Source organism: Squalius cephalus (genome assembly GCF_949319135.1).
Source record: "Squalius cephalus genome assembly, chromosome: 1".
In the NCBI taxonomy this organism is placed as follows: Eukaryota; Metazoa; Chordata; class Actinopteri; order Cypriniformes; family Leuciscidae; genus Squalius; species Squalius cephalus.
This window is the reverse complement of record NC_137122.1, coordinates 49,378,272-49,403,557: the sequence shown is the minus strand read 5'-3', so window position 1 is coordinate 49,403,557 and position 25,286 is coordinate 49,378,272. Positions and strand designations below refer to the sequence as shown.

The following is a 25,286-nucleotide window of genomic DNA, read 5'->3' as shown; positions in this document are numbered from 1 at the left end:
TTTACTACCTTTCTGGGCCTTGAAAGTGGCAATTACATTGCAGTCTATGGAGGGACAGAAAGCTCTTGGATTTCATCAAAAATATCTGTGTTCTGATGATGAACGAGGGTCTTACGTGTTTGGAACGATATGAGGGTGAGTAATTAATGACAGAATTTTTTTTTTAGTGATGTTTTTGGGTGAACTAACCCTTTAAAATTGAAAACGTAAAAAAAAAAATTGTCATTCACTCATTACATTTTTTTATTTTCATTTTTCTCACAATTGAATGTCTGAGCTACAGCTTAAAAAATGGTAAAAGCCCCATAAATGTAGCCTATTTAATTCCTCGGAAGTCATACAATAGTTTTATGTGAAGAACAGACTGAAATTTACATCGTCTGATAATTATAACCATAACTGTGAAATCGTGCACTCATTTAAGCTTTCAAAAATTGCAGTCATGAGGCATTATGAAAAGTTTGATGCAAATGATGGGTCTTGTGATCGACTGTGATATGCCAAAGATTTCAACGGATCTTTTTGAAAGATTTAAATCAGACTGAACTCAGAATGTAGCACTTAGATTTGTTTTAAAGGGTTTAAGTGCCTGATATTTCTGAAAGTCTGAAGACCCATTATAGAAGCAAACATATTTTTAAAATAGTTTTCAAATGGCTGGATAACAGGAATGACCCATATGCAAGCTGTCCTATATGCAAGCTACCTCTAGTAGAAGAAAATCGCTGGTTTATCACCTGCTCACCAGCAATACTCTCATTTTTAGAGCAAACAAGTACTGTAATGTATTACTGTAGTCTGTAAAATATTTTGGATATTGAAGTCTAGGGAACTAAAGATCTAACCAGAGAAGAACTAGCCTTTTAATAATTGAACTGCACTTTAATAAGACATAAATAAGATCTTGATTTAGATGTACTTGATTATAAGGAAAGAGATGTATAAAAGATGTCTTGGTTCAAATAATTAAAGTGCAGGTAGTTTTTGTATGAAAGTTGTTCGGCATTAAAAAAAAAAGCAAAACAGCAGACAGTATGAAGACTTTTAAGCATGATGGTTAATACAGTTAATACTTTTGTTCCTTACCCTTAACACCCCTGAGCTAAAGTGGTCAAATATAGAAAATATCACTTTTGAGCAGCTTGTGGTAGGGGGCTCAGTTTATATCGTTTTTCGGTGGTCTCATCCTGCACCCTATTTTAATGTGGCTCATTGGGTCAACCTGAAACATGTAAAGCACTATGACAGATATTTCATACTCTAAATCACTTATTGACAATATGGAGCATGACAAGCAAATGAGAGCAGCCTTGTATCTGTATTGTTTCCTACAAGTTATGTGTAAAAAAAAAAAGTTATGCTTTCAGCATGATACTGATACTGAATTGTGCAAATAAGTTATAATCTTCATACATCATGTTTTAATACATAGATAATAAATATGTTCTGTTATACAGATCTCTTTTCCTGTTCTTATTACTGTTATCCTCAACAGACTGTCACTCAACCATCGTCTGTCTAGGAACACTTGGAAGGGGCTGGCTAATCCACTACAATATGAGGCACTGTGTCCAAACAGCATATCAGGTTGACAGGACCCTTTCATCCAGCACGTTTAAAACAACAAAAAGATAGTGATACATGAGAACCCACAGTCTGATCAGACCAAATCAAACCATACAGGTTCTAAACACCTCTTCAATTAAGTGTGTTAATGACCCCTTTACTCCTGGGCTCCATTCTCACTGTTACCTGTGTGACGAAAGGAGAGAGCTAATTAACTTCCAGTGTCAACCATAAATAAAGCAAAAAATCAAAACTCAAATGTATCTAGCACAGCCCTGAAATTCCTAAATGATTTCAAGATTGTGTTTATGTGAAGAAGTGCAGAGCTAAACTGACCTCCCATGGAGTCCGTGTCAGAGTCAGACACCTGCGTAATGGAGAAACGAGAGACGCTAAATCGGGAAAACGGTGGTACTGGTTTTTCATCTGGAGACTTGACGGGAGAGTTGGGTGGAGTAGTGATTTCTTCAGAGCCAGGTTCTGATGTTGAAGGGCTTGGCATCAATGGAAAATCATCTTGCCACTCACATTCACCACCTTTTTAGGGTGAGAGGCTTGTGAAATTTTACTGAATGAGAGGTAAAACCAATGCAAAAATCTAATCAATGTAGAAGAATTGTTATTGAACACCCACTTTCTTCTGGGAAATTCCTTCCTAGTGAATCCTCTGGGGCAGTGACCCTATCATGGGGTTGTGGTTGCTCCACCTCTGAAGCTTGGCCATTAGGTTCTGCCTCCACAGGAAAACTGTAGTCTCCAAGCTCACCCGTGGGGCTCTCCTGCGTCAATACACAGCAAAACTTTGAGTCAGATTAGCATTGCACAAATCAGTCTATTTTTCTGAACAGAAAAGGAAGTAACATGCTACTTAATGCTCTACCTCAAAACTACAAGAGATAATTCTACGAACCTGGTCAAACAGAAACACAGTGACGTCATCAAAGAATGACACCGCTTTTTTCTTGCTCTCCAGTTCATCGCAGAAGGACTGTGTAAGTATGGAGGGCATTTTTAGGAGGCTGCGTAGATGCCGTGCACTGCTACGGTCGCTCACAATGACAGGCACCACGGGGAACTCCTCATCACTCTCATCACTCTGCTCCTGTATGTTGTAGCTACGAAGTTCTTCATCAGACTCATCACTATCCTCAGAATCCTCCTCATCTGCTTCCTCTCCATTTCCCAGTGGAGCTGAGACATCAAGGTCTTCTGGCAAGGCTGGAAGAATGTTCTCCAAGGAATCATCACGCTTTGATCTTGAAAAAGCTTGACCTATGCCACCTTCTTCCACTGAATCTTCATCTTCCTTTTCCTCATTGTTTACTTCTCTTGGAAGTTCCGTATTGTCCACTTTGTTACAGTCCTCTTGGTCTTCTGCTTGGATGATCTCCCCACTGAAATCTACTATGATACAGTCTGCACCTAGTGACTCTGCTGAGGAAAAATCCCTGTCTCCGTTAGACGGCTCCTCCACACCCGAGGCCTCCTGTGTCGAGGAGGAACCTTCCGACACTGTGGAAGAATAGCATTCAGAGTTTGGTTCCTCTCCAGAATGATCAGATTCCAGCCCAATACCATCATCTGGAGTTGACTCCTTGGTCAAGCATCCCCCCATCTCTGGAGGAAAGGGAGAAAGCATGGAAATCATTGGAACCAATGTAGGTGATGAACACAGATTTGGATTTGTCTTAAGACACAATTGTTTAGCATGAAGGGCTGAATTGTTGTTCTTTAGCACAGAGATGTTATTTCCCCTCTCACTCTCCATGCAATGTCCTTCTTTCCCAACTGTCTTTTCCGCTTCGAGTCTAAAGACATCATCCTCATCTTGACGATTGAAAAAGTTGCTTCCCCCTACACTGGGGCTCTTGTCATTCTCCATGTCATAGTCAGAAAAATAAGCAGAGTCTCTGTACTGATTCCTCTCACCAAGGCTGATCAGTGGTAGGTGACTGCTGGGTGGATGCAGGAGCATTACATCGACATCATCATCTAGGTCCATCTGGAGCACCATGTCACACTCATCTGATTCTACACTGGTGCTAAGTGCTGGATTCCCTTCAAGGTCTTTCAAGATAAACTCTGGGGATTCATTGTTCTCTGTGTCATAGCCACTGTCGAGGGATTTCGGCTGAATGGGTGTGTGATAACTATCAGGACTGAAGGCCTCACATGGACTGCTGCTAGAGGCAAGATTTATCGTGTCCTCACAGTGTCTGGACCCAGTCTCCCTCTCTAACGGTCTATGAGTCAATTCAATATTGCCCACCTCTGCATAGTCCAAGGGATAATCTGTAAGAACTCCAGAAGGGATGTCAGTGCAGTCATAACTGCAGTCATTAATTTCCACCAGACTGATACTGGAGTTGTTGGGCACCATCCTGCTGTCTGTCAAAAGGTTACACTCTGAGACACCCTTAGACAGATCCTTGGGGCATGACACCATTTTTACACGCACTCCAGCAGAACCATCTGTCCCAAGTTTAATTTTTTGTGCAGGGGATATCCTTTTCTCGAGTAATATGTTGTCTTTAGTCGCTACAATATCCGTTGGAAGAGTTGATGGATTCATTCTGCTGTAATCTCCTAAAAGTAATTCTGATGTGTTGTTTTTAATATGTTTATGAGCAATGTTCTTCTGCCGTGTATGAATATGCTGACTTTCTGTGACAGAATGACATTTGGAAGATGATTCAACATCCTGAGTACCTTCAGGGCATACATGTAGGTACTCACCACACTCTGAGTCAGTGTGAGGGTTGCTAGTGGTGGGTGTACTATCTGTGGCTTCCATATATGAGTGGACTTTGAGAGAATCGATGTAATTATATGTACAACTGTTGCTTGTTTCTAATTCTCTTGATTTAAAAGTCCCGACATGAGAAGAGGGTGTTGGATGACGTAAATCGAGATATGCATCTCGAAAGCCCACAGCTTGCGTACGATCGCTTAAACTGTTGTTGTTTGCTGAGTGGTTGGAGTTCCAGTTAGTCAACATGTTCTGAGAAAACAGATCATCATCATCATCTTCTGGACTGGCACTGCCCATGCCCAAAAGAAGGCCATCACCAGCATCAATATCAATACTCATGTAGTGGGGTCTGGGAACATTCTTTTGAACAGGGCCCATCATGTCATAATAGGCCTCATTGGCCGTACTTCTTTCTGCGGTTCTCTGGTTAGATTCAAGGTATGGATCACAATATGCCAAGCTGGGACTACTAACAGAGACTGAAATGCCAAGTGGGCTTTCCTGTACTGCCTCAAGTCTATGGCAGAGACTTCCCGACCCTCTCTGCTGATTAGAGTCTGAACCATACTCTTTTATCAAATGAACATCTGACCCTGCTTGAGGTGACTGTTCACACTGTAAATTGTGCCTGTCATTAGAAGAAAAATGGGTTTCTGACTGGTCAGTCTCTACCGAGTTTGGAACTCTTCTTTGGAGTGGCTCCATGTTTAGGCTACTATCTGAATCATAATCATTACTGATGGATTCTTTAGCTGCTGACCAGTAGGTGTTTGGTAGAGACCCAATGGGGCTCCTCCTGTCCGTTGAAGACAAGCTGCTGTTGCTGTCTTCAACTCTTGGGCTGTAATCAAGATTGGTGTCTTCTAAGTTGATGTTGCACTCAACTGGTTCCTCAATGCGGATATAGTACTCACTACTTACTGAGGGGCTGTGTGCACTCAGCACTGGAACCACCCCTGGATGGTCTGACTCATAGTAGGATGGAGAGACCCCGAGAGGGAGGCTCTCGCCCTTACAGCTACCTGTGGAGTTGCTATGAGGGTAATAAACATCCTGGTAATGGGGATTATTCTTTCCCAATGGTCCACTAGCTGAAGAGGAGCAGTAGGGCTGCTCAGCTTGTGCCTGCTCCCATTTATACTCAAAGTTGAGCCCATGGCTGGTCTCAGTTACTGTCAATATGTCGTCCCCATTCTCAGACTGGAAGCTGTCTGCCATTGAGAAGTGTTCAAGTAGAGGGAATGAAGAGGAAGTAGAAGAAGCTACTTCAGGTACAGGTGTCCTGTGAGAGCTGTTGGAGCCCAGACTTGGCCTGAGGGAGTTCCAGCGCTGCTCAAAGTCCCCCTCAGCCTCAGTGGCACCCTTAGCACACAGATAACTTAGCAGTAGATGGATTTCCTCCACGACAGGTCTCTGCTCAGGCTGCAGCCAACAGAACTGCATTACCTCATACCTGCTCACACACGTGACAGAAAAGCAAATATTTTAGACCCTGAACTAATATATATCAGAAAAATAATTGATTGATTGTAAAGGATTAGAATAGATTGGTTAGACCAAATTGCCTGCAAAAACTATATTTAATTTTATATTTAAGTTCAAAAACCTTAAAAACACAGACATCAACATGTTGCTTCTTTTCTTGGCACCTAATGATTTATGAGTAACACGGTTTTGATTATCTATTATCTTATTGTTTTATGGATACTTAAAAATGGATGCTAGTACAGTATGGACAATAGCCAGAAAACCATTAAATGATGATTTGAAATATGGACAGTTTAGCGTAATAGTAGCCTTACAGTCTTAAAGTATGGTCATTCATTGTTTAATATCCCATAGGGGATGGAGTGGTATAGTTGTATGCATGACTGCTATTGATTAAATGGACAATGATTGGAGTGTGTGAGGGTAAAATGAATGACTGAGTGCTTCCAGGACTGGATAAATGTATGATTGACCACAGTGGATTTGAGCAGTATTGATTTGTTGGTCTTGCCAGAGAAAATGGCAACGACTGGCGGAAGCGCTTGTGGTTGGAAAATATTCATTGCTTTAGATGTATTTAAAAGAAAAGTGATTTTGTGGGTGTGTCTCTGGAGGGGAACATTTATTGGTTTGAATGCGGCGATGGGGGTCAGGGGAGTCATGGTTGGCAGATGCAAGGGGATGGGCGGTTCATAACAAGGACTTGTGACTTGAGACGACTCACCAGCGTTCACACAGAGGCACTTTCAGCAGGGGCTTTGGCAGTTTGAGCTGTTGTTCCTTTACAGCATATGTTAAAACCTGCCTATCAGAATAGTGCCTGTAAGGCTGGTTCCCCAGTTCAAACAACTCCCATATTGTCACACCTAGTGACCTGCAGGGTCAAAAAACAAACAGCTTTCTGTTAGTCAGAGTCTGTTAGACAGTAAGGAAATTAGTTTAAAGTAAATAATATTTCTTAAATTCTAGATCTTAAATTTTACACACATATGTCAGTATGTCACAGGGCAGAGGTTTTCTACCTTTATTGGTCAACTACACCTTTTTTATTCCAAACTTCTAGAGAACCCGCACATAATTAAGAAATGTACTTCAGGATATCACAGGCTGCAAATTATGTGAGGAATTTTACCTGTTTGAGAGTCCAGTCCAGTATTATCATTAAAAACATGCTTATGTAAGCGAAATATTACCACAAAATAAGTATCCAAATAAGAGCTAGTTCTGCATTCGCCATTTGCGGCATCCTGATTGTTATGCTGAGTTCACCTTTGCATCCAGGTTACATTTCAGTGAACATGTCATGTAATCTCCTGTGACCTCAAGATTGAGAACCTCTGTCATAGTGTTCTTCTCTGAATCATTTCTCACCAGACATTGCTATCCTTGGTTTGGTCCACGACTAAGAGATTGCCGTGGACTTCATCAATAAGTTCTGGAGCAATCCAGCGTAGAGGAACCCATATTTGATCTGCTGTTACATAATAGTCATCCTAACAGGGGGAAAGGATGCATTGATATTGAATATGAGGAAATGCTGAGACAATGTCAAAATAATAGGATCAGCATGACTGCAATCCTTATAGCCTTCACAGACTCACCTTGTACTTACTGTGGCTGAGGCCATAGTCTCCAATTTTCACTGCCATCTCAGAGGTCAACAGGCAGTTTCTAAGGGCCAGGTCACTGCAAAAAGGACAGAGTGGAGCAATGTTTGCATCATTTATAGTTCTTGTCATTAGCAAACTTTCATGACAGAGTAACAAAGGAAGTCTGCAGTGTCATCTCACATTTTCTTCATGGGTAACTTACAAATAATTGATGGTGTTTGTTGAGTAAGGGGTTTTCCCCCAGCAACAAAATCACTGATGCTGGAGTCTGTGACATGTACTCAGGCAGCACCAGGATATTGTTGCCAGGAGACACCAGAGCTGGACGTCCAGTGAGCGGCGTAGTGAAAAATAACTCAAATAATTAATATGCGGGGAAAAGGCCAAAGGCTAGTGGATCCTGACCTGTGAATGTAATTGTGTTTGTGAAGGTACAGAAGACCAGAAGCAATCTCGCATGCCATCCGCTGAAGGATCAAAGGGTCAGGGGTCACTGAGTCTGTGGCCCGACAGCTTCGTAGGTATCCTTTAACATCACCCTGTATAAAGTAAACATCATTCGTATGAACAACACGTGGATGCTAATGTGTGTTATCATACATATCATACAGCTACAGTGTGTTATCTTACTACCTTTAACTGTAATTCTGGCACCATTACTGTGTCAGTTTGTAACACTGCAAATGCACAATTTTTAATATGACCAGGAGAGGGAGCATTAACCTGTTTAATAATCCCTATACTAAGCTCCGTCCCCCTTGGATGCTCAGACCAGCTTTACAGAAACATCACTGCATGTTTTTCAATAAAATGCTCATTAAGTGGTAAAAACCGAAATATTATTATTCTTTTCTGTGTTGGAATGAAACAAAGCAATGCTGCTTTTCTTAAATTGTTGAATGATGCTGTAAAAATGATTAAAACTGCCAAGACTGTGAAATTAGTAACAAGACAAACACCCAGCATAGTCAAGTAAAAAGAAAAAAGCCTAATTTGATCTGTTCCTAATGTTATGGTACAATGAAATCTTTATTTACTATTACCTATAGTAGAACTACATAGTATGGATCAATACATAAATTACATTTTAGGAAATGTATAAAGATTACAGATGCTGCACGTTCATTTGGGAATGAGGGTTTAATACACAGCATTAACTTATCAAGATTTACATAAAGATTTGGTAAATGGTACATACAATAATGCATGCATCCTCTACTCCCTGGGTTCATTGTTTTACTATTATAAGTGACCTGACAACAAAGTTTTACTTAATTTCTCTTTATGCATTTAAAAATTCAAAAATCCAAAATGTGAAATTTAAATCCAAACACACAGACTCTACATAGACTTATATGAGAAAAGAACAAAAGTCTGATTATATGGCAAGAGTTACTAAGCTAAGATTGGTCTGTAACATTGGCTTCCCAAAGGGTCAACTGTGCAATTGTGGTCACAAAACCTGTGCAGTTGCTTTTTTGCAGTTTCTTGTTTTCAAAACAATACTTAGTAAATAAGGGGGATGCTATTTCAATAAATCATATTATACTTGATATAATATGCCACATCATCTCACAAGGCTGCTGACCGCTAGTATAGATTCTGAAGGGTAGGCAGACCAACTCGGAGTGTGTTCTGAGTACAGTGAGGGAAGTGCCTGGTATTCGGTGGCTTACCCGGGGACAGTGCTCCATAACCAGCAGGTAGGGTGTGACTTCTGAACACTGGGACAGACACTGCAAGAGGGCTGGATGCTGGAGCACCCTGTAAGATCCACACATTCCAACATCAAAACACTGCTCACACAAGCAACTCTTTAGTTATACGTTTCAAATAATAGCTATCGTTAATGTTGTTTCATTTTGTGCCTCCAAGAGAGATGTAATGACAAAAATGGCATAGACAAAGCATGTATTTTAGCATATAGCACACGATAACATAAGATGAGGGGGTAAGTAAAATAAGATGAGGTAAGACAGATGAGAGGAACGGTGAGTACCGGTAAGGTTGGACCTCTTCCAGGAACTGCATCTGCTCCTGTACACTGGCACTGGCCTTCAGCTCCTTAACCACCACCTGTGTGGTGCTGAGTCCAGCATTCACCTCCCCCAGCAAAACCTGAAAGCCAGCCCAAACCACACATTAACACTGAGGAAATGGCTCACACCTGCCACCTGTGAAACTGGCAGCACAGGTTTACACAGTCTACACTTGTGCGCTATTTATCTCAAACTGTTCGTTTAACGGTAGCTCATAATGAGATCACGACCACATTGCACTGTAATATGTTTAATATCAACTCCATGCTGCTGATTTCTAAAGGCCACCTGATGGTATGGCTTGGGTTATAAAAGGTCTTACCTTGCCAAACCAGCCATGTCCCATTTCTTTTATGTAGAGGAGGCTGTGGCGTCCGAGGTCTGTAGATTTCAGGAGCTGAACTGAGGGAAACAGAGAGAAAACATGCATTCAGAGATGGTAGAGACATAAAAAATAGACACAATGAGTGGTTTGAATGTTCCCAAACAATGGAACAGTGACCAATATCCAGGGAGGCACAACCACAAGAACCATGGTTATCTGCTTAAACTACCTCTTCTATTACCACATCTAGATGCAAAATGGATCAAATTCTTTGAAAGTCGACGCAAAACTTCAGACACTCTGGTTCCAAATACCTTGAACCATGATAATTCGGCAGATTAGATACAGCGACGAAGAGCAGCTCTCTTTGTCTGGCAGGAAACCGTAGGATGAAGGTTTGACGATGCTGTGAAATGGAGTTGCCGTTCTTCTCTGGTTCTCCATGCCTCCGTCCAAGCTCCAGGGGTTTAACCCTCCAAGCCCTCGGACAGCTGAGAAAGCAGCGCTGTCTTTCTTCGTTCCCAGAGACAGAGCTCGCCTTCTCGCTCTGAGATATGGAGTTCCACATCATTCCCATAATGCACCCGGCTGGAACTCTCAGCTGGAGCCAACTCAACTTGAAGCTGTGGTAAAACTAGCGACTCTAGCTGAGATCAGTGTTTAAAGTGCCAAGTGTCCCTCAGCCCCACCAGGAGCTGGACGTATGTCTGCCGCGTAGCTCCGCACATGCTAAATGCATCTGCTCACGCAAGCAATGCCATGAGCACATAATGACCCTCGCTCCTCTGCCCTTCCCTTCCCTCCTTCCCTCTGTCTATCTCAGCAAGACTATAGGGGCAATTGTAAACAAATAAAGCACTGTGAGCAGCAGAAAGACCTCTGTCATTAACACGAGCCCCCCCACACACCTCCTCCAGCGCTACGAGCAGGTCTCACAGTGTGCGTCTCACAGACCCATCCCTGTATTAATGCACTAAACTGTTCTCCTCCTCTGCAGCGTTCCAGAAGCTTCTCATTCCAGCCCCTCACACTCCCCGCCACAGTTACATTGTGGCTTTTGTCCGCAGAGCAGCAGCGCCTGGTACCCCAGTACCAGTCCAGACACAAGGCCCATTCTCTGCTGCTCAGAGCCAGGATTGTCACAGAAATGACCCCCCTCCACCTCCCATTCCTGACACACAACTATCTCTCTTTTCTTCAGCAGACTTGAACTGGCCTTTTATATGATTTGTGTGGAATCTGTGAGTTGTGCATTCCCGTCCCACTCCTGGCATTCCCACAGCAGCCCTGGGCCATGTTAAAAATGCATTAAAACGCAGCACAATTGCACGAGAAGACCCAGGCTGGCCTATGATTGCACATGGGCTGGAAGAGAAATTCTACTTAATATGTCAACAAAAGATTTCAGAACGAGTAAAATTGCAAACTTAACTGAATGAGGGCATTTCAAAAGTGCTGAGATGAATTTTTTATTTTTTTTTTTTATTTTTTTTGAGTGAACTTTCAATATGGAAGAGAAAATATTCCTACATCAAATTTGTCGATTTATTTATAACGGTGTTGATTCTGGTATAGAACCAGCATGGTAGATAAATAGAGCTGAATGACAGTATATACCATGCAAAGTTAGAAATGTGTCAACCATTACAGATTTTACTACACCGTTTAGGATATGTATTGCAAAGGATGGCGTACATTATTTACATCTTTTGAAAGAGAGACAAAGAAATATGGAGTGATGTGAAAATACAGATAGGACATGTCTAATATGATGAGGATGAACTTATTAAGGAGTGTTGTTTGGCACAACGGTAAGCAGGTTTTAGTTGTTCATGGGCATTGAGCAATGTCTCGACTGCATCAACATGGGTGGTCTATAAGCTATTTTAACACCTTTGAATTTGTGTATGATATTCATTTTGCTGTTTAGTCTTTAAAGGTAGGGTACACAATTTGGGAGAGGCTAGCAATAACAAGCTAGTTTTGAAAGCATGAGATCCCACCCACCCATAGTTTTTCCATTAAAACACAATTCCGACTAGAACGTCACGGGTTGCCATCTCTTTATTACGGTAATTACGGCATGGCGTGAACGCAGCATAATCTCGTTTTGGTTTGCGACGCTTGGTGACTGTCTGTGTTCAACTCTTCATAGCCTCATTTTTGCACTGATGGCGTAGGAGGTAAGCAAATACATACAGTATGTTGACAGGCAGGTAGGACATCCTATCAATGCTTTCGGGCTGATTGCAATGATTGGACGAAAAAAATTTTGGTTCTAAGACTTCCACAGAAGATATATGTACATGTTTTAATATTTAGACCCCTTCTATTATTGATTTATATCGGGATGTGAAGAGTGTTTAAAACAGTATAACCAAAATGTTTATGAAAAACATTGCCTATCCTACCTTTAACTAAAGTGATATTATATAAAGTCAAGCTGTTTTTGTCAGTAATTTATTAATAAAATATATTTTGTCTAAGTTCCAAATAAAAAGAGAACATGACCTAATCAAATGATGTAGCTTTAATAAACAGTTTGTAATTTACAAAATTCCCCCAAAATAGTCATTACCACTTGGTTATTAAATATATAAAAATTAATTCCAGAAAATTTAAAGTCGCAATAAAATCTAATTTGACTAATTTGATATTTTTGTGGAATGTTTCAGTTCATTCTGAATGATTAACGTGAAAATTGCAACTATTAGCAAATGTCAACAATCGAGTGATCCAATCAATTCCCAATTAACAAAATTAAGTCTCACGTTTTAATGTTTGAGAAGCTGAACTTGTATGGGAAAGAAAAGTCAAAATTTCCATTTCATGCCGACTTTAACTATATTGTGATATATACAGTTACTATGTTTGTTCCATACTCGCTCAACAATTGATAGAGAATGTTGGGTTCAAATCCCAGGGGAAATAAGTGATAGAAATGTTTCCCTTAAACCAGGGTTTCTCAACCGTCCCTCAAGGGTCCACTGTCCTGCAGAGTTTAGCTCCAACCCTAAACAACAGGGCCAGAGTTGAGAAACCCTGCCTTAAATGTTCTATATGCTACTTTGAATAAATTAGCTGTTTATGGACATAACCGTGAGACCCTTTTTCTCCATGCTCAACCTCTTTCAGATTGAAGCTTATGTCACAGTCAGTGAAAACCTGGAAATGTAGTTTAGGAGTGAAAAAAACACCAGGGACATTCAATTGACCTTTCGCCGGCCCCTCCCCCAAAACGGCCATTGTCCAATCACACATCATAGCAACCGTTACTATGGGAGCAGGTCCGACAAACATTAGCAAGATGGTGAAGCGTGCGCCCATGGCGTTTGTAAATCGGACACTACATACCCCGAGAGATTGTCTGGAGGAGTTGTGTTCTTTCCATTCCCAAAGCCGAAAACACAACGTGAGCGGTGCCTACAATGGATAAAACAGTGTGGACGGCCCCAATCCCAGTTAAATGTGTCGAACATTACGAAGCATAAATACGTCTGCTGGCTGTGGTATCGATGGCTAAGTTACTTAAAGTTTTTTTTGTTTTGTTTTTCTGATCTGAAAAACTCCTATCTGTAACTCAAAAAACATAATATTGTCTGAACCGCGAGTTTTATGATCCGTTGCCCCACTAATAAATATTATGGTCTCAACCACGATTTTTGTGATCTGTTGTCCCCCTAATAAATATTATGGTAAGTGCATTATGAAAGACAATCAATGAAAGTTATTTAGATGCAAATTTGGTTAAACAGTTATTGTGTGATTTCGTTTATTGTGCTTTGTCAACTTGAAGCATGAATTTGAGAAAGAAAATCATTTTTGGAATAAAATGCACCACATACTTTTGTCAATGATATAGGCCTAAGTTATAGCTAAAAGATTGTAAAAGCTTTCAGTTCACCTGCCTAATTGTAGTTGAAAAGTCAAATTAAGCTTGATTAATGATATACTGTGACTGATCAAATAAACTACAGCATCGGGAATATAACTCCCATGTGTTTTGCAGCATTTAAAATTTTAGTCGTGTTATGCGAAAAAACACACATAAGAAATTGTTGCTGACAGCACATTTATTTTCAGAGACAGTTTTTTTCTTTCACACAATAACACAACAGTAACGTTAAGTGTCTTACAATGCTTTTAAACACTTGTTTCCTTGTTCTTTGTCATAATCACAAATGATGTGTATGAACACCGGTAACGTTAAGCATTAGCCTCGATAGAGACGTAGATAGTAGTCGTGTCTCCTTCATTGCGTATTTTTATATTATAATATATCCCTCCACTGCATACTGTAACCCTTTTTGCCTCAATCTGGAGGATATCGCGGAGGTATTGCTCCAAAAAAGGTCACTGACACGCACGGGTATACCTCTTTCCGTCATGGCAATCTGTCGCGCTGGTCGTGTTTGACCATTTGTTTGTCGGACGTAGCAACAGTAACTAAGGGGGGCGGGGCTCGGCGAAAGGTCAATTGTGGGGGTTTTACTTCATTGCATTCAGTCAAGTGTTAATTTCCGGCTCTTTGCATTCATACAAAATGATTGAGGATGAAGAGGAGGAAGAGTGGGAGGATGGAAAGGGAGCGGTCCAACCATGACCGAGCCCTTCTCAATATCACGAGGGACTCAGTGCTACCCTCTCACTCTGCAACACCTGGACCAATCACATGGCCGTAACCACGGGCGACCAACAGTCCAGAGGCTATTGGCTGACTCCTAAAACTCTTTTGTCCAATCCCTGCTTTCATTCCAGCATCCCGCTGTCTCCCCCACCCTCCTCTGAAGCTCTACGCAGACAGTGTCTGAGTCATAGGGAGAAAACCTGACTCGCACGGATTCACCCACGACAGTCAGCCATTGAGCTATTGGGTTTGACTTGATGCAAAATTATATGTAATAAACTCAGTAGATTTGTAGCATTCTTTAAGAAAATGTGATGTTGTTTGCCTGTGCAAAACTCACTGCCATTATGCCAAGCCATTGTGAGCGGTGGCCAGGGTGTTACTATGCAATTGCTAAGGTTTTAGGTGACAATTCAGATGGTAAATATCCCACTAAGGCTTGTTTTTCAAATCTGATGTTTAGGATTGGCTGTTCAACCAATCAATCATCAATCAGTGCTGTTATTTTGCAAGTAATTAAATCAGATCAGTTTGTTCAACAGTGTACATGTATCAGCGTCTGGTTTATCTACATCGGTAGCAGTGCATCATTGGTTTGGAAAGATAGGATGGACTTGTTGACTTATTCTCTGCTTAGTAAATGTCACATGGCATATGACTATAGAGTTAGTAAAAATATGACAGACAATATTGGGCACTTTCAATTATGTTGCATAGACGTTATGTCCCAAATTATGAAAAACTACTCATCTACAGTAGGTGTTTAGATTGAGACTGCAAAAAATGTATGTGGTTTGAATCAGGTTTCCCAGACAGCAACATAGTGTCGGCCCAGATCCGGCCTGCATCTGGTACATGTGGATTCCACACGGCCAGATCTGGGGCCTCATTTATAAAGCTTGCGTACGCACAAAACGGGGCTGAAAACATGCGTACGCCAGTTCCTGCGCAAAAGGTGGGATTTATAAAGAAAAACTTGACGGGAAAATTTGCGCACCTGCACGCAAACTCTGACCCATGCGTACGAACGTTTTGGAGATGGAGCACTTTGGCGACACCGATGGTGAGCTGGAGTTAAATGTATTTTTGGTCACTTTTATACAGAAAATCTAAAGAAAATTAAACATATACAGAAAGATTCTACAAATACAATTTCAATCACCAAGCCTGTCACTTGAAGCAAATATCCATTCCTTCTTAAATGTCCGCGGCAGCGAGCGTGTTGAGCCGTTTAGTGAAACTGACGCAAATAACAGTTTAAATAAATAAAATACTTCTGATATAAATATTTATATTAAATATGCCATTCAAATGAATGGAGTTAAACACTTAAACATGAAATCATTACTGAAGTTACAACATTTTTTTAAATTCAATCATTAGAAATATTTGTTGTGGATGCGATTGTTTTTGAACACTTTTCCTGTGGCGTGCTTTAATGTTTTAACCACAGAGATAATTGATTATCATGATAATACCAGATTGTCTGAGAAAATAGTTTCGTGCAAATAATGCCCAAGGCCTATCTGTTTCCATTAAAAATATAAATCAATTAAAAATACAATTCGGCAAGTGGAAAAGATTGAGAAAAACTTTCTCTGAAATGTATTTTACACTATTTGATTTATGTAGGCTATTCAAAAACAAGGCAAGGATAGACAACTACTTGATTTGTATTAACGTAATGTTTTTTGTACCGTTTATATCATTTGCATAAGATTATTCATCCACGTGATAACGTTTAAGTTATCACGTGGATGAATAATCATATGCAAATGATATGTAGATGAGGATCTGCATAGTAAAACTAGGCGTTGTAAGCTCCATACATGGTTATTTCGGGTGGAGACGCATGTACGCACAATCTTCCGCTGACTGGGATTTATAAAGTGAATTCTGCGCAGGTTCTGCCGTACGCACGGTTTTATAAGTCTGAATATTTTTTTGCGTACGCCATTTTTGGCTTTCGGGCGCACGTACACTTTTAGTAAGGTTCCTACGCACAGTTTTATAAATGAGGCCCCTGATCTGACAATATATTACTCTCTGGGTTGTTTTTCAATCACGTTTTGTTTTTTAGATTTTTTGGTGTTAAGACTACAAAAAAGAAAAATATGTCAAAAAAAATTGTTGTTGAATGTCTCTCTTATGTTCACCAAGGCTGCATTTTTTTTTTTTTTACCAAAAATAAAAATTTAAGAAGTTTTAAATTTTAAAATTAAAATGTAATTTATTCCTGTGATCAAAGCTGAATTTTCAGCATCATTACTCCAATCTTCAGTGTCATATGATCCTTCAGAAATCATTCTAATGTGATGATTTGATGCTCAATAAACATTTCTGATTATTATCAATGTTGACAACAGTTGTGCTGCTTAATATTTTTGAGTGATACTTCTTTTTATTCTTTGAAAGTTCAAAAGAAAATCATTTATTTAATATTGAAATCTTTCGTAACATTATAAATGTCTTCACTGTCACTTTTGATGAATTGAATGCGCCCTAAATTAATAAAAGTTTTAGTTTTTTTTGTTGTTTTTTTTTAAAGCCCCAAATATGAATCAATTTATCTCTTCTAAAGAGAGGAAAAGGTTTTATTCAATCTGGGTTTAGGACACATCTGTTTCATATCTGTTGAAATATTGTTGGTAAAAACAGCTTCATTTCCATCTGTACTCTCTAGTGCTCCATGCATTAATAACTTCTTTTCCTTTCTGTAGTCCAGTTCACATGCATCCATCATGCCAGGAGTCCTCTGGGCCAATCTCACGGCGCATTATGCAACTGACAGATGTGTGTTCTGCTTCCAGAGACGGTTCGCTCTCCACCCCTCTCTGCACTGTGAGAACATAAACAAGGCCATTGCTCTTTTTTCCGGAACCATCCGTTCACAATGGGCACAGAGAGAGGTCCTGTTCTTTACTCTTCCTGTCACAAGGCTATTAGGAATGTGAGGGACAAATATCAGTGTAGTGTGGCACTTCACTTCCAGTATTGTTTGTTAATGAGAAATGCAACCAAGCCTGCAATGAGTGAATGCACATTCAATGATGAGCTATAAACACTTCTGTTAACACACAGTGTCCATTAAGGTCCTGATATACTTCAAACGAAATTGAAGAATGAACCATTTCGAACGAAATCAGGCCAAAACAAAGTTCGTTTCAAGAGTTTAAAACAGCTTTCCAGAAAAGTTCACTCCGGCTGGTAAACACCTTTAAACTACCATTGGTCCTTGGCGATTATGTAATAGGTGGGTGTGGCTCTGAGGCTCCGCCTTCGTTGACGTGAAAGTCGTCTCTGGTTCATTTCTTATGTTCAGTCCGTCGCAGTCATACACGAGTAAAAGCATGAACACACTGGAGAGCTGCTTTATACTTTAAATTAAAGTTGAAATTCTAATTGAAAGCGTCAGTGCGCTGTTTTTTAATGTTTAATACAGCAAAGCTGCTTGCTTTAAAGCAGTATATTGTATAAAGTGATATAAAAAAATGTGACTGGAGTTCCGAATTGCAGGGCTCATTGAAACATATCCACGTCTCGATGATCAGATGCTTTGCTGAAGTTTTCTCACCGCTGTCATTTTTGTTGTGTTTATTTCGTTATTAAGAGGAAAGAGCGCAGCACATATTTACATATTCAACTAATGCAGCTCTCAGCAAAGTGGCGTTGGGATGTTTGCTAACATTATATCACTGCTTAGCGATTTCAAAGTTCTTTGAACTTTTTCGAACTAAAACGGACTTAGTATATCGGCGCCTTTAGTCAGTAAGTCTACTTTAAATCATGTTTTCCATTAAAACATGTCAACTTGGGCAGCCTTCTCATGGTTGGCTACATGTTGAATCACATGACCAGCACTGGTTCCATGAAAAAAACACATTCTTCAAAACATCTCCTTTTGTGTTGGGTAAGTAAATAATGAACAAAACGATACAATTCTTACATGACTTGCCGGGCTGTTTGGACACAGGTAGTGAGACCTCCGTGAGAGGCAGGATATAAACCTCGGGGTCATTCTGAGAGCTGGGGGAGGCTAAAGTGGAAAGGTTAGCTTGGCCCTCCTCCCCCTCTGTATTTTCAAACTCCTGCAGGGAACAAAAGCACAGAGAATCAATGACACAATTCAGACACAAGCAGGAAATTTAGAGTGACGGTATTACTTCAGCACTATTACTTTACGCATACTGGGAAATTAATATGGAATTTTAATGGTCTCTTTTGTCACAGTATGATGGCAGATGATGAAAGTCTCTCATGTGTTATTTCTTGTGTTGTGAACGCTGGATGCCACATTTCGAAAATTGAGCAATCATTTGCTTGAACCCAATAACCTAAGGGTATTCAGCTCCCACAGCTACACATATTGGCTCATTCTCACACAGTCTGACTATTGTTGAGCATCTGTGTCGGGGAATTGAATTTTAGTATTGAATCTGCGCCATAACCAACGTGAATTCAAGATTTAGATTTGGGTAGTAAACAGGATGCAAAATTATATGTATAGTGACGTATGTGTGTGTGTTTCAATGAAAACCGCGCATTAATACAGAACTGCTTGGAACTTCCAGCCAATCAGAATCGAGTATTCAGACAGACCATGGTATAATTTGAATTTAAAGTAAGTAATATTTCAGTATTCGAAATGCTGTCTGCAGAAATGTTTATTTAATTTGAAATATTTCATTATATTTAATACAGTATTTTTTTGTCAGCTGTATGTAAATATTTCACATTAAAGCACTAAATTAAAGTTTCTGGGAATGTACTATTTTGTATCATAAAATGTAGAATGTAGTAGATGTAGTATTTTACAGTAACATTTGTTATTTATTTGCTGTTATTGCTCTTGCTGTTGGCTATTTCTGCTGCTGCAGAGCAAGTACAGGAACTTGCTACTGCCAATACATACACGACACGCTGCTGTGAGCAAGTAAGACATGCTTTTGCTGTACAATATAGCTTGCAGGAATCACCCGTAGCAGATCTATACAGGTGGAGCTGGGGAAGCTGGAGGGCTTCTGAAAGCATGCTTGCACTGCTACAGAAAATACTGACCATGTATTTGAAGTTTGAGCAGCGAGCTCATTGGCTACTGATACAGCAGGAACCAATCAGCTGTGCCCAATAGAAAATGATGTGATTGCAAGCAGATTGAGTTGAGGATCTATGAGCCTGCTCTATCTAGAGTTTCATGACAGAACTTTGTATTTTTACTGTAGCTTTTTTTAGTCTTTTTTGTTTAAATTACAAACAAGCAAAAAAATACATTGTATTGTGTGATGTATGATGAAATTTGAGGCAGTTCCAATATTAAGACCAAAGTGTCCCTTAAAGGAATAGTTCACTTTAAAATGAAAATTCTGTCATCATATACTCACCCTCATGTTGTTTCAAACCTGTATGAATTTCTTTCTTCTGCTGAACAGAAAGGAAGATATTTAGAAGAATATCAGTAACCAGACAGTTTCTGGTACCATTGACTCCCATAGTATATTTTTTGTCCTACTATGGAAGTCAATGGTACTGTCTGGTTACTGACATTCTTCTAAATATCTTCCTTTCTGTTCAGCAGAAGAAAGAAATTCATACAGGTTTGAAACAACATGAGGGTGAGTATATGATGACAGAATTTTCATTTTAAAGTGAACTATTCCTTTAAGTGTCTTGATATTATACTCAGTAAGATAAAGGCATTCAGCCTCTTTCCATAAGTTTTGCTGTCGACAGAAAGGAGCAGTTGTGAGCATCTGCTGCGTGACTGTAATGAACTTCTATTAATTGTAATTCATGAAATTCTTTTTCTGTCAATTCAATTGAAATTCCAATTCAATTTACATTCCTATACTTATGAACTGAAAGGGAGACAGTTCTTCAATTGTGACTTTTGTCCCTAACTGGAATATTGCTCTGTGCTTGCATATCCTCATATTCATTGTATGTCTGATTACAATGGACAGCACACTCTTATCTTATGCCGTAGTGCCTCTCCTATTTTAAGAAGTGCAATCTTTCAGTTTGTAATGTTACAATTGTTCTCTGACTAAAATAGGATTTGCTGAGGAAGGAAAAACAGCAATTTCTCTATTTTTCAGGCATACGATGGGAAGATCGCCTTTTTCCTGCATTAAAAGTAGCTTTGATTGTGTACATACAGTATATGAGACAGCTAGTTTATTTAATTCTGGTACTCAGACAGAGAGGTTAAAAACTAGTTGTGTGTAGTTTCTATTTGTATTATAAAATGTAATCTTTTGCCACTTCCAATGTAAAACAAGCTCTCAATAGCAAATCTTTACTGGGTGTTTATCATGGACAGTGAATGGCTGTGAGGCAAATTGATGCAATATCATTTCGAACCACTTGAGGGTGCAAAGTAATTTTCTTAATTCACACAGTCCATCTAAATATTTCATACTTCAATCTGTTATTCATTCATTATGTGTGCATTACTAAAGTGCTAACAGGACATATTTGAAGAGGAGGGAGCAGTTTATCTTTATTCACCGGCAGTCGATAAAAACTTTAATTTGAAGTGAGCAACTGCTTCCATGCGTTTCATGTGCATGATGGATGAAGAGAATAAGACGAGGCTGGAAAATGTTGGCCTGCTCCTCTCTACCACATCCTTTTAAGATTTCAAGACATTTATAATGTTACAAAAGATTTCTATTTCAAAGAACTTGCTATTCATCAAAGAATCCTGAATAAAATGGTTTCCACAAAAATATTAAGCAGCAAAAATATTTTTATTTCCCCGTCTTTTTATTTCTTTATTCATTTCCCCCTATTAATTGTCTGTATGTTAGTTCAATAAGAACTACAGTATTGTACAATATTTTAACAATCATGCAAATACAACTTTGTCGACTCTGTTCAATATGAAATACTGTATGTATACAGCAGTGTCCAAAAGTGATGTTTCCGGCCTAGGGAAATTTACATATTCACCCTTTATTCAAATATTATAAAACGTTTGTGAGATTTTGTAAGCATATTGCGTAGTTGTGATTGGAGTCATTGTGATAACGCAATAAATTGTGCAGATAACATTTTTGCTCAGGCTGTCATGCAAAAACAAGAGAGAACCAACAAAATATGAATAGCTGATTATGTTGTAGTCAATGTATGTTTTATCCTGTGAGCTTTTTTGTTTTTCTATGCAATTTATTTATTGCATAGTGAAATAAAACATGCTGTTTACCTGCATAATGGTGTGGTTATGGCATCTACCAATAGAGACTAACTGTCAAAGCTAAACAATCAAATGTACTATGACAAATGTCTATTGACATACATGGACAGTAGACGGCAAGTGTCCACGAGAAAGCATGCAGCATGTTTTTCAGTGCCAGTTTGCTATTGGCACAGGATGTCAGACCCTCGTGGACTGCAGCCACACAATCAGTTTCTTCCCAACAGAACCTCAAACATCTTGATGAAAAGTACGCCAGTGTGAAGCAGCCAACTCATTTCAATTAGACTCCAGCAATAGTTGTAGCTCCGGGGAGCGAGGGCTGTTTTCCATTCAGGAAGAGCAGCTGTCTCACTCCATCAGCAGTGTGCGCTTCTCGTTCACAATATAAACACACACACAATCCCTAAAGAGGCTTTAGTCACATTTAATACCAACATGGCTGTCTGTTACAGAGACACATGTGAAATCAGGATGAAAAGATGTGGTCTGGTCCCACATGCACTGCAAATGCCACCCACTCCTTGGCAATGTTACTAGGCATTATTTGAGAGATTTATTCGGCGTGCGTTCCCTCACAGAAACATACTACGGTTCTACCAGGGTACAGTGGTTGTGCACCATTCAGAATTGAGATGCCTTTTAAATGTCAATTCAGTTATTGAATGTCAAATATGGTAAACAACAGGGGACTGAAATTAAAACAAATTAAGCTTAATTAGGCCTATTGTTGTGAATTTCTTTTAACATTTTTGCTTTTTAGGGCAAGGGGAGAGTGGAGTTTAATAATAATTTTATTATTTCCAGTCAGAAAATATTTTACATATTAGATATCTACATATTTAGATTAATTAATTAATCATCATTTGTCAAAATTAATTATGCATTTATATTTGTAAGTATTTATAAGTATTTTGCTACAGTTATTTGAAGTTTTACTATATATCACATTAGGGTGGCACAATATTGGAAAAAACTGCAATAGTTTTACGACCAGTATTTTACCGTTGGGGCAAGTAGGGATTTTTTTTAGGTTTGGGGTCGACAAACGTCAAGTATGTCATGATGAGAAAAGGAGATAATAAGATAAGAGGTATAAACCACATTTACCATTGTCTGCAAATAAATATAAGCTGACACCTGAACAATAAACTTTAAAGAAGCTTGACCTCAGATCTTGGTCTTTGATGTAATTTCTTCCCACAGCTGTGCATTCTCGACTGAAAGGGCTGAGAATATTTGACGGCGCTGATAGATAAAGAAAATAATCTAACCGATAAATATTGCAATATGAAGAAATACAGGAATGTTCACGAGATGACTTGAATAGCTATATTTGGAAATAATGAATCATCCTAGAATGAGTGGGGTGTTTTTTGTTTGTTTTTGAGGAGTGCCAAATGAAAAATAATTGAAAAAGCTGGAAAAAGTTGAAAGTCAAAATTGACAAGTCTTATTTTTTATGGAATACTGCAGTATTTATTATAAATTATTTATCTGTGCACATCTTTGTTTTTTTTTGTTTTTTACATGCAAAATAACTCCCTCCCTCTTGATGACGTGTTTACTGGCACAAGGGCGGGACAACCTGTCACTCACACACTGTAAGATAAATATGTATATTTCACTGTATATTTTTTTCTTGTTCGTGAAGCCGAATATACGTCACAATTAGGTGTCATGATCTTTTTGTTTGTCTTTGGAATTTTGTTTCACTTCCTGTGTCATGTTAGTTGTAGTTTTTCACCTTGATTTGTTCCTTGTTCCTGTTTTGTGTTCACCATTGTTTCCCATTGTTTCATATAGCCCTTATGTTTCTCTTGTTCTTTGTCAGTCATTGTTTTGGCCTGTTTTGGTATACATACAACCGGCACATCCGGGAACTTAACTGTCAATTTCGTAACCGCCCCTTTTTAGGGGAAAACAAGCCAGACTTCCCATAGACTTCAATACAAAATAGCGGCACAAAACAACGTCCGTACACAGCCGGCAGACGTGTATAACTTCAGAAATCACTTAGATGAAATATGTCGAGTAATTATATGTCCACCCTGCTTTCCATAGAGCGTGAACGATACATTTATAAACTTAATTTGGGCAACTTAAAAACATGTCCCTTTCATTCTACCAGCGTCAAATTGGTCTAACAACCCCACCCATTGGCCAGAAGTGTATTACCCGGACATTTACTCGTACCTCATCGAGTCACCAGGTAGCCAGTGAATGATTTTACTTCGGTTTTAAGAAGTAAACATCTTTAAATGTATAATATTATGTCTTTATATTTAGAGTAGCTACTGAGTGCATTTTTCTGTCCAGCCATACAACTAGCCTGATTTAACTTTCGATAGCATCATCCGTAATTCATGATATTTCCATAACAGCAAGATATTGATGATGATGGCAGGCAGAGATGGGCATAAATACATGGAAATTGTATTTAAATAAAAATAAAAATACAAAATACTGTGTGGAAAAATTTAATTAAATGCAAATACATAATAGGGGTAGCCTACTGTGTGAAAAAAAATGTTTAAATACAAATTACATGTTTGTAAGGGTTAGTACACGTCCTCAATCTGATACTGTGTATGGCGCTCGCCGGATTGTTTTCCCCTAAAAGTGGGCGTGAACCTTTTCAGAGACGTTCTATGACGCTACGCCGGTTGTATGTATTGTTGGTTGTGTTGGATCTCCTTTATTCTCTGGATTCTTCGTGTCCTGTGTCTCCCAGTCCTTTGTTTTGATTTGAATCCCACATTTTCATTTGGATTCTCGCCTCTCCTGTCATCTTCATCCTCCCTCGTAACGTAAACAATTAAAGGGGTCATATAATGGTACATGCACTTTTACAAGTTGATTGTACTGAAATGTGTGTTGGCAGTGCCTGTACACAACCATCATAAAACGATAAAAATCCATCCAGTGTTTTTTTTTAAATCTTCTTATATGTTTCCCCCTCTCCTGAATCAAGCTGTTCGATTTTGTGACGTCACAAAATCGACGCCCCTCCCACAATGGTTGAGTGACAGCAGCGTTTCAACACAGACCCGCCCTCACGCCCTCGTGAGCGAGCTGTCAATCATAGCCCGCGCGCACCGGCGCGTTCATTGCTGATAGCTGGAGCACTGAGTAGAATGGCGTCTAAGTGATTGTGGTGTTCTTGGGTGTAATAAGGAACAAATCAGTCATTTTGATGTTCCTAAATCCGTACAGCTGAAGACGCAGTGGCTGAGTTTGTTTTCGAAGGGAATATTCCCCACAACGTCAATGCTTTCATGTTTGCGCGAATCATTTCACCAGACTGCTTTACAAACGAGGGTCAGTATAAAGCTGGTTTTACTAAGAAGCTGCTCCTGAAAAAAGGATCGTACCAACTTTTCGTGTTCCTGCTGCACCTCCAGAAGAACTGAAGTGAGTGTAACGTTTTATTAACCTTTATATTAATCTTTGCAAATCGCTTGCTGCACGCTTCATGATGAATGCGGCTATTTTTACACTCAGGGTACATTACGGCATGTTTTCTATGTATGACGTTCTCAATATAATTCATAATCCCACGTTTATAATGAACAACGCGTTATGGTTATTGTTTGTCCGCACAGAACAGAGGGGCGGGGTGAGCAAATCTCATTATCATTTAAAGACACATGCACTCAAACGGCGTGCTGAAAACAGAACTGT

General features: G+C 39.4%; 1 protein-coding gene across 3 annotated transcripts in view; it reads right to left on the bottom strand.

The window, feature by feature from the left end:
* Window positions 1-1,161: 1,161 nt before the first annotated feature.
* The window catches only part of aatka (apoptosis-associated tyrosine kinase a), a 50,859-nt gene continuing 26,734 nt past the window's right edge, over window positions 1,162-25,286 (bottom strand). For 2 of the 3 annotated variants that reach the window (XM_079868429.1, XM_079868430.1), the window contains exons 3-14: window positions 18,354-18,495; window positions 9,778-9,857; window positions 9,416-9,534; window positions 9,093-9,180; window positions 7,822-7,955; window positions 7,408-7,492; window positions 7,178-7,299; window positions 6,531-6,680; window positions 2,477-5,771; window positions 2,201-2,345; window positions 1,903-2,103; window positions 1,162-1,752 (exon numbers count right to left, since the gene is read on the bottom strand). In XM_079868429.1, the coding sequence (XP_079724555.1) occupies window positions 1,724-1,752; window positions 1,903-2,103; window positions 2,201-2,345; window positions 2,477-5,771; window positions 6,531-6,680; window positions 7,178-7,299; window positions 7,408-7,492; window positions 7,822-7,955; window positions 9,093-9,180; window positions 9,416-9,534; window positions 9,778-9,857; window positions 18,354-18,495 (4,590 nt within the window). In that variant the 3' untranslated portion in view covers window positions 1,162-1,723. Of the gene's footprint in view, window positions 1,753-1,902; window positions 2,104-2,200; window positions 2,346-2,476; window positions 5,772-6,530; window positions 6,681-7,177; window positions 7,300-7,407; window positions 7,493-7,821; window positions 7,956-9,092; window positions 9,181-9,415; window positions 9,535-9,777; window positions 9,858-10,094; window positions 10,297-18,353; window positions 18,496-25,286 lie in introns of those variants that run through there. The other variant, XM_079868431.1, reaches the window with a different exon arrangement.